The 10044-nt window shown below is 35.2% G+C and overlaps 1 protein-coding gene across 1 annotated transcript; it reads right to left on the bottom strand.

Annotated features, from left to right (window-relative positions):
* Positions 1-553: 553 nt before the first annotated feature.
* Positions 554-2046, bottom strand: LOC128370930 (uncharacterized). The gene is made up of 5 exons (XM_053331114.1): positions 2037-2046; positions 1541-1614; positions 1347-1448; positions 868-1044; positions 554-742 (listed from the first exon to the last, which is right to left on the bottom strand). The coding sequence occupies exons 1-5, from the start codon at positions 2044-2046 to the stop codon at positions 554-556; spliced, it is 552 nt and encodes a 183-aa protein (XP_053187089.1).
* Positions 2047-10044: the final 7998 nt, after the last annotated feature.

Raw genomic sequence — 10044 nt, 5'->3', positions numbered from 1 at the left:
ACAAGGGTACACAACATACTCAAGATCTCTTATTGATCCATAGACATCACAAATACTACAAGACTGTCTTCAATGTTCAATAAATACTGATAACCAATATTTTTTCAAGATTAGAAATCATAACATGAAGTCACCAAAGCTTTAAATGCTTCATCTCTTTATTTTCATTCATACACAAATGTTTTTTTCACTTCATCGAATATAAAATATGTAAAACACTGTATTTCTGTATTGTAAAAGCAATAAAACAAACCACTTTAAAATAAATAACACGTTAATAAATATGTCAATAAATAGTAAATATATGTGGAAAGTCCAGTATATGGAGGGCTTTGGGCAAAAACAGGATGTTGGAAAGTGCTCAGTCTGTTGCATCAGCTTATTACAAACTTACAGTTAGAGGTTAGACAGAAACTCTGGGAAATACCCAAGAAACCTGTTAAATATACTGTTAAATATGCTGTTAAACATCAGGAAAAAAGCCAAATTAGCTCAAATGTTGACAACACCACTGAAGTAATGATTAAATTGTCATCACAGCTATTGTTTCTTTTCAGTATTGAGGCAGACGTGTTTTTGAAGCCAGTAGGAGGAAGTCTCTTGCCAGCTTGGTGAGGTAAAGGTTCAGATCCCTCAGGATGATGTAACCCTCCACTCTGCTGTCAAATTTTGTTTTGGAGATGGTTTCTAGGTCCAGTGTGTTGGAAGTTGGGCTCTTCCAAGAGTTATTTATTTTATTCATCTGGAGAAGAAAGCAAAACAAAATAATCAGATCAGTCTCTGTGTCACTTCCTCCAAAATGTGTGTGGGCTAAAAGTGGAAACAATGTGGGTGGATTTCAGGAAGAAGACTGTGGTGGAGTGATACCTGATTTTTGACTTTATTCATCAGGTCCCTTAGGTCCACTTGAATGTTGTTGATGCTTTGAGGTATAGCGGTGACCTCGTTCTTTTTCTCGTCCTCCACCAGCTGCTTTTTCTTCCACTCCAGCATGTTCCAATAAGCTTGTATATCACAGAGAGCAGCATGCAATCTGTCCCAGTCCTGAACATTCAACAAGAGACAACCACATGATAATGCAATCATAAAAATGTTGCACAACCCCCTTTCAATACTTTGAGCTCTAAAAGGGGAAATCCACTCAAATTTTCACAAGTTTTACGTTCTGCAAGAGCAGACATTCTGACAGTCATCATGTTTCGTTTTTTCCCTCCACTGTGCCAAAAAACAAATCTCATAATAATAGAAGAAATTCTCAGAAAACTTTGAAAAAAATGTTTTGCATGATTAAAACCAGACAGTGATTTCCTATAGAATTTCTTTAAAACTCCCAGACAGACACTAACCGTCAGTTGTCGCCAGTGGTAGAAATCTGTAGAAAGTAATGGCAGGTTCTTTAAGTGCAGACCTCTGTTCTCGTAATCCTTGTTTCCCAACTTGTGCTCCTTCTGTCAAAGTGAACACAGTAATAATTGAAAGGCTATATTTATGAAAAGCTCATTTAAATGTGTGTGAGCAGCAAGCATTTCTCAGGACTCACATATTCCATTAGCAGGTTCTGGACACGGTTTCTGGCTGTCCTGGTGAGACTAAAGGAGTCGTTATATTGGGGTGCTGGAGAGGGCTCCACATGTTTAGGAATACAGCAAAGGAGGATAAGAGCATGCCACCAAACAGTCATCTGGAGAGACAGAACCAGTTATGGGTTATAGGTTGTGGTGTACCTTTGGTCTTTATCTTTTAATTAATGCTTTGTGAATGCAATCCATCACATGCTGCTACATCAAACCAGTGCTATGAAAGAGCTGATTTGGTCAGCTACTTTTCAGGTATAAACTGCCACTTCTGTATTAAACATTGGTCAAAAATAAAGACATTTAAAAAATAAGTGCAGTATCACTTCCAATGCAAACCACACTGTTTCACATAAATGAACTGAATCTCTTCATGGAAACTTAACTGTAATTTTTCATTCTCATTAAAGGAAGTCTATTTATATTTGTGAAAGAACACACCAGTCATCCCTCAACCCTCACCACACGGCATCCCCATGAATATTATGTAATTCAGCAAGACTACAGTTGATACAGTAGAAGAAATTTCTTAATTCCTCTATATGGTTTCAGTGTGGAAAGAAGCATTTTTTCCTCTTTTTGTTGTGTTCTGATTGCCAGATTGCATACTACATACTGCTGGCCTTATACAAGAGACACAGAATTAGAAGCATTAAGTTTATGTTTTCTTTCAAGTTCTTGGGCTCTCTCTCTTTTTTTTATGGAAACATGTCTTGTTGGTGCAAGACAGTCTCTGCCCAAACTCATGGCAGTGTCCTCTAATGCTGTCTCATAATAATTGATCAACAAAAGCTCTCTCAGGTCAATTCAAATTCAAAAATATCACAGCTGTTTGTCTTGGACACTAAGTCCAAGAAATTAAAATAAAATTTCATGATGTACTTATTACATCTGTCTCTTGATTACAATTATCTGTTGTGTTTTTCAGTTTACCAGATGCTCACAGGGTGATACAGTAAAAATTCCATTAAAACAACAGTAACAGAAACACATTCTCATTCAAGTGAATGACAAGGTCACCATCAAACATGTTTAAAGTATCTACATGTGTACAATAGGCTTACCTTAGAGGAGCAGTGAGCACACTGAGTGAGATATCTTCATACTGTTGTGAAGCTCACGTTCGTTTATATATATTTTGTTCTTGTTTTCAGTTTCTGATGCAGAGTTCCCCCCCCCCCCCCCCCCCCCCCCTCTCTCTCTCTATCTCTTACTTTCTCTGTTACGGCATCTTGTGGTCACTGACTGATTCATGCAAAAGTGAGGAACTTGCTTAGCAAGAGACGTAAGATAGTATTAGATTTACTACCCGCTTTTTATTTTCAAACCATAGATACTAAAAAAAGGGATCCCCTCTTTTTTTTCCACAGGCATGTGAATCAACAGTTTCCAGTCAAGTTATGTGCGTCTTTGTGGTTTTAAGTATCTGTGTATTGCTTGTGTAACACTCTTTTCTTTTTCTTTTTCCTTTTCTTCACAGTTAAAGTAATATGCAATAATGTCCTTGTTAAATTGAACAATGAATAATTACATAGACTACTTATTTCTGCTGAGTTTCATCACATGGTCAATAAAACTATGCCAGCCACAGTGGCAAACTACTGTATTGTTATTAGAGTGTAAAAACAACTAAAATCTTGACTTTTTTTTTTTTTTTTTTAATCAAGAGACGATGAGGTTCAGATTTAAGTGTGTATCCTCAGGGAATATTCCAGTAGTCTCATGATGTGTATGAGTAATGACTGAACGAGTTTCAATGAATCTCCCAAAAAAAGTCAAAACTGAAAAAAAAAAAAAAAAACACAGAGAAAGGTCCCTGTCATCATTGTCATCATTGTCATTGACTGTCTGTCGTGACTGACTCATTGAAAATAAATGTTTTATCTTAGTTCCCCAAAAGCAAGGCAATGGGCACATACTGGTAAAACAAAGAGTTTAACATCTGTACTTAAAACAATTCATAATATTTAATGTTAAAGCTTTTTCTGTTCCAACCTTTTACTATCAGAAATGAAATATAGTTGTAAATAAAATATTTTGATTTCTTGAATTATGTACAACTTATATATTTCTTATATGAATAATGGTGCACTAACAGTACTTCCAAAATCATCAATCAAGGCAGTGACATTTTTAGAAAGATATTAACATTTTAATGTATAATTGCTAGTTTTGTATTGCACTGTATTATACAATCTCTATGCACATCTGTTTTACTCTGCCACATCATACTTGTTTTAGCCCCAGTATTCTGGGTCCCAATTGCTTTTATAATACATTTATAGATTTTATTTATTACCTTTAAGACTCATCTTGGCCTGGCTCTTCGATAAGTTTTGGATTTTGGATTTATTTTTGCCCCATATTATCCTGTATTTGACTTGAGGTCCTCAAATAGAGTCCAGGTTTATGAAATATGAGTATATACATACTGTATATATTGTTCAAATGCACTTATTTATTGTTTTATTGATCACTCGGGCATATATTGTAGTAGGCCATAAGACAAAACTATAACATGAACAAAAAAAGAAAAAGAGAAGAGCCTTTGCAATCTTAATAGATTGTTTTGTTAGATTGATTTTAGTCTGATTTTGTCCAAAACTTTCTATTTCTTGAATAATATTTAACTAAAAACTTTTTTTTGTTTTTATTATTTCTGGTTTGTAACATTTTGCCTTATGGGAAGCAATTTGTTTTTGTCAGGTGATGGTGATGATGATGATTAGTGTCATATGTAATATATGTGTTTCTGTGGTTTGAGGCTACACACATGTTAAGGCTGATAACTGGACTGAACAGTGGAAGTTAACTCAGCACTGTGGCCATGCAGTCATTCTCATGAAGGAACTCATGTGCCATTTGGCAGCGGTGACCTAAAGATTTGAGCAGCGGCCTTGTGAGCAGACGTTTGCCAGCTCAAACCCTGGACCGGATAAATCTGGGCAAGGCAAATGAAAAAGCAGCACTTGCCTCTCCCTCTTTGAGCAAGGCCCTCCACCCCACCAACTCCACTGGAGCTGCTTCATGGTCAGACAGTGGTTGGACTGGGCATCTTCCAGGTGTGAATGTATGTAACTGTATGTGTGATCAGGGCATTCCTGGGCTCTCAGTTAAATTTCCCTCAATAAATAAAGAATATTTTAAAACTTTTTGTTTGAAAGTAGATGGCTAAACGGCCCTCAGGCACACTTCTAGCCTTTAAATGCTGAATTAAAGTTCTTAGTTAGTAAGATCATTTTCCATATTCTATGAAAATATCTTTGGCTGTATAATTTAAAGCAATATTGAGAGTATATATTTTGAGTTTTCCTCATGGAAAGGAACAGCTTTCTCTTCCAGAAATTTTCACAACCATGAAGGAATTGATCAGTTTTGGGGGTGAATTCCCAGGTAGGGAGTAATCCAATGCATACACTGTGGGAAGTCACCCAACATTCAAAGGAATGAGATCTGGGGATATTTTTTCATCATTGCGAAACCTGAAAAAAAGTGTTGATCAAGGCTTTCATGTATTGATCAGTGAACATGAACATAAAATAAGTATGCCAAGGTGTTTATGGTTTTATGGTGTCATCTACAGGTGTAAAAAATGCAGGGCAGCTGATTTATCACCTAAAGAGGGCAGAGCAACAATTTACACATTTAGATTAGAATTGTTAGATAACAGTGGAAATTCAAATAGAGGCAGTTTATTCAATGGTAACACTGATCTTTAATTATACATTTCTCATGCTGTAAATTCGCATGCTGTAAGTTGTGAAGTTGTAAAAAGTTACATTTTGGACACCACACATGAGAGAGAATTTCAGAGAAATTCTCTGAATTTAACAGGTTTGATGAAGTAAACATATCTCATAGTGTTGACAAGAGGAGTTACATTATGTGTAAGAGAAACTGGCAGGGCAAACATTACAACTTGATGTAAAATTTCCTTTTCCCTCTGATAAACCCTGTTTCAAAATTTCAGAAAATCTGCACAAAATCTTTGAAAATTCCCTTTTACTAGAAAGACTAGAAATGGGTAGTTTGAACCTACCTCAGTGTTGTGCCAGTTTCACTTTTGCATACTGTTGGTTGCTTGTCAGAAGGGAAGTCTAGACAGTTTCTTTGTACTGTACCTCTGCAGAGCTGAAACCTATAGTTTGTTAATGTTACAGTAAGCTTTTACAAGGGTTCAAAGTTCACTCGAGATATGCAAACTATAAATTTACTGTGTGGTTGTAAATGAGTGTTATCAATTATATTTTACAGTAAGTGTTTACAAGGGTTCAAAGTTTATTCTGTCTAAGAGGCAAACTACATATTTTTCCATCTCTGACTTACATTGTATTATTGGAATTGGAATTTGAATTGATCTACTGTATCCCCCAAGACATTTAATCTACAAATGAACCTACTTTATACCACATGTTTCACAGTGTTATCACTGATGCATATTTCTGGCCCAGAATCAGTGAATAAAAATGTATTGCCTCAAATATTCCATGTGTTTTCATCTAGAGTCTAGCTTATATAAACAGTATACAGTATTACTTTAAAGCTAATTGAATCACTGGAATAATGTTAAATCAATTTACATCGCTAATTCGTACCAAAAAAGCCTGCTATTTGCAAAACTTGTTCAATTTTGTGTTCACAAAGGAAGAATGGGAGCATGAATGGAAATACTAAATAATCATTTTTAATCAATAAATATTTCAAATAGTATCTTTCTAGTAGAGCTCAGACTGTTGTGGATGCCTTTACATTAGGTCGCCAGATGGTTGATAGAGTTGTACCAAAAGGATCAATTTTAGGCCCTGTACTGTTCATTTTATACATAAATCATGTTGTCTGCCCCCAACCAAACACTGAATACTGAATAAATAAAGGTTCATAACTCATTATGTTTAGGTTAATGATTGAATGCTGTAATAATTTGTCATTCAAATATACTTCTACAATTCATACAGTGGGCTACTTTATATGAGGAAATAAGAACGTGTATAAACTGACTTCCTCTCAGATGGAAACAAGCTGAGCTCTTCTTAAATGATCATGATGTGGTCAGTAAAAGGGGAACATGTGTATTAGGCAAAGGGCTTCCCTCATTTTCAGAACCCCCTACCCCTGCTTACGTTCCCTCCATACTGTAAGTGAATTGAATTTCCCTTGTGATGTGCTGTTTACTCTAAGTCTATTTCTAGTTTTCATTCTGGTCAGGCTTCATTTCTACTTCTGTTATGCATTTTCTTCCCATTTTGGGACGTCTTTCATAAATAGCATCCTTATGTTAAGCAATATAGACTTTAATTGCATGTCTAGGATTACAAGGGCTCCGGACCATTTAAGGAACATTTTCAAAAATTCTTTAAAGGGATATACTTTAAGAAGGGTTTTCTTCATAGAAGATATTTTGACATGTCACTATAGGAAATTTACAGCTTCAGATTCTGGGTATCCATTTTGTGCATGCTGGATCTCTGTAATGCTGTCATGCCTTACTGAGATACTCTAAAAGGGCAGAGCCCTCACTGTTAGTAGTTACACCTGTTCTTCCCACCTTTTCCTACAACAGTAAGTCAAACTGCCGCCTGTTGAAAGGGGAGATCAAGCAATCATTTACAGTTTTTTGGCAATTTAATATCAATAAAACATTTTTTTAAATTTAAGATTGACACATGTTCACCAAAGTGCTTGTACAGATGTGACTATTTAGCTTTTTATTTTAACTTTTTATCAAGTGCACTGAGATAAAAAATAAAACATTATTCCATAAGAAATCACATTCACCAAAACAAAATTCAGTGCAATTGAAAATAACACACAAATTAAGCTTTTAACAGGAATACAAAGTATTTGTGTAACTATTTTGTTTCATTAGATATTTCAAATAATATCTCAGACTGTTGCTGTCCCTAAAGGATCCATTTTAGCCCCCCTTCTAATTACTTTATACATAAACGATACTGTTTCTTGAACTGACATGATGTGGTCAGGGTAGGACGTGTATTATGAGAAGGGCTTCCCTTCTCTTCATTTTCAATCTCTTTCAGTTTCAACTGTCTCTTCTACTTTTGTTATGCATTTTCTTCCCATTTTGGGATTTATTTTATAAATAAGCAATGTAGACTTTAATCACGTTTGTGACTACAAGGGCTCTGAACCATTTAGAGGAAATGTGTGTAAAAGTTTTTGAAGGGCTATGCTGTTGTTTTAGAAAGCTGTTGTTTAGACAGCCTTCCTCACTGAAGATATTTTGACATGTCACTTCACAAAATGTACAAATGTTAAAACGACTGCTGAATATTCCATTTAGCTGCTTTAGTTTCAGGACCATGTATGTTGTGGATGCTGCATCTCTATAACACTGTCATGCTTTACTGACATACTGGAAAAGAGCAGAGCCCTCACTGTGTTATTAGTAACACCTGTGCCTTTTCCTACAATAACAAGTCAAACACTTGATACTTCATTCTGCTTTTTACAGTGTTGTAACATGTACATTAATGCAGCCTTTTATAGTGCAATGAGGAACATTAATGACATAAAAGCAACCAAAAAGCACAAATGGTTGAAAAGAGTATATTTTTTAAACAGATGAGAAACATTCATCTTTAACTTTGTAAAATACACAAGATAAACTAATGATTGCTCTTGTTTGCTTAAAAGCAGTGAAACAACAGGGACATTTTGATGTGCAGAAGAACTAAGGACAGCTGCACAAAGTGTAGTTTTGACAACAACACATTTCTGACCTGGCTCATGCAGATGATCTGGTATAAACACCACAGGCTTTCTATTTTGTTTGGATCACTATTAGAATAGAAGGTGTAAGGGTATTTTGGGGTGCTGGCCTGCCATATAAAAGATATACAAAACTATAAATTGTTCTGTCTGTTACTTACATTGTGTTACTGTGTAATTGCAGCTAATGTAGCCCCCAAGACATTTATGACCCAATACGTTGTACTAATATACAAAATAACCTACTCTACATCACATGTTTCATAGTGATATCACTGATTCAAATTTCTACTTCTTACAAGAATCAGTGAATATAAATGTATTGCCTCACATGTTTGAAGCAGTTTCATCAAGTGTGTAGCACATAGCATTTCTTTAAATCTAATTGAATCACTTAAAATCTTTTTTAAAATCCCTTTATGTTGTTAACTCACACCAAAAATATCAACTTTTTGTAAAAAATGTTCAAAAAGTAAGAATGGGAGTATGAATGGGAATACAAAGCAGTTATGTAATCATTCTTAATCACTAAACATTTCCAATAATATCTTTCTAGAGCTCAGACTGTTGTTTTGGATGCCTTAAAATTGAGTATCCAAATGGTTGATAGAGCTGTCCCACAAGGATCTGTAGTGACTGACAGTAGGACTCAAGAGCAAGACTCACTCAGGGTTCCGAAATCCAAGGAGTTTAATAGAGCACACAGTCAAAAACAAAGCAGGCTCAAAGATGCAAGAAAGGGCTGGGACTGGCAGAGACAAAGGGAAGCACACAGACTAAATACACAAGGGAAGGTGGCATAATGTGACACAGGTGACAATAATCATGATGGGGCAGGTAATCACACACACAAGGACAGGAAGTGAAGATCTGAAATGAGAGACAAAGGTGATTACCATAAAACAGGAAATGAATGTACAAACTGACTTATTCATTTTCAGGTATCTCTTTTATTTTTGTTATGTATTTTTTTTCCTTTTTGGGAATTCTTTAATAATCAGTATCCTATAAGCAAAGTACACTTTAATAGTATGTGTAGGTACAGATCCCATATTTACTTACCTATAAGGACTTTGTAGTAAATTCTTTACAGAAAATAACATTTCATGGTGTCAGTTTGGCAGCTGTGATTGCCACTTAAAATCTAACTATAAATCAAGATCGCTAAAGTACCCACGTAAAGGCTTTGGATTATATGTTCATACATTAACATTGCTGAACACATCGGTAGTCGTGTTACTAATAGATCACATTCCAATCAAGAATAAGGGAAACAACCTGGGGGTGGTCAATTTGAAAAATGAGGAAATCTGATATTTGGATAGTTTAGTTTCAAACACTGATCAAAGACACATATAATGATCTGTAGTTCAAATGATTTAGATCACAGTTTTTGACTGTCCTTTCTGTGATTAGCTTCCTCGGTGTGACTGTGGATATCAGACAAAAATATATTTCACTATAGTTTAGGACCTTCACACCCAATAAACAAATATTAGACAGATTGATTTGGGAAGGTTTCAGTTGACAGATAGCACTGATAGGGGCTATTCTAGGGTTTTCTTTTGTTTTTTAAATGGAAGGCCCCATAGTAATCAATCATCAATTAGTCATCAAATCAAGGTTAATGGGTTTTGATTTCACTCCTGAGAAGAATTGATCAATTCTTACAAAACAAAAACATGTTTATATGACATTGAATCAAGTCTTCACTATAAAATTACAATATGTGTAGGAGAAA

This window comes from Scomber japonicus, chromosome 13, assembly GCF_027409825.1.
Source record: "Scomber japonicus isolate fScoJap1 chromosome 13, fScoJap1.pri, whole genome shotgun sequence".
NCBI lineage: Eukaryota > Metazoa > Chordata > Actinopteri > Scombriformes > Scombridae > Scomber > Scomber japonicus.
The sequence above is the reverse complement of the archived record's forward strand: the minus strand, read 5'-3'. Positions and strand labels throughout refer to the sequence as shown.

Bases quoted from the DNA above. Each gene is read 5' to 3' on its own strand.
- LOC128370930 (XM_053331114.1), bottom strand. The intron at 1,449-1,540 runs GTGAGTCCTGAG...TCACTTTGACAG, and splicing joins AGAACCTGCTAATGGAATAT to AAGGAGCACAAGTTGGGAAA. The intron at 743-867 runs GTATCACTCCAC...TTTCTTCTCCAG, and splicing joins TGAATAAAGTCAAAAATCAG to ATGAATAAAATAAATAACTC.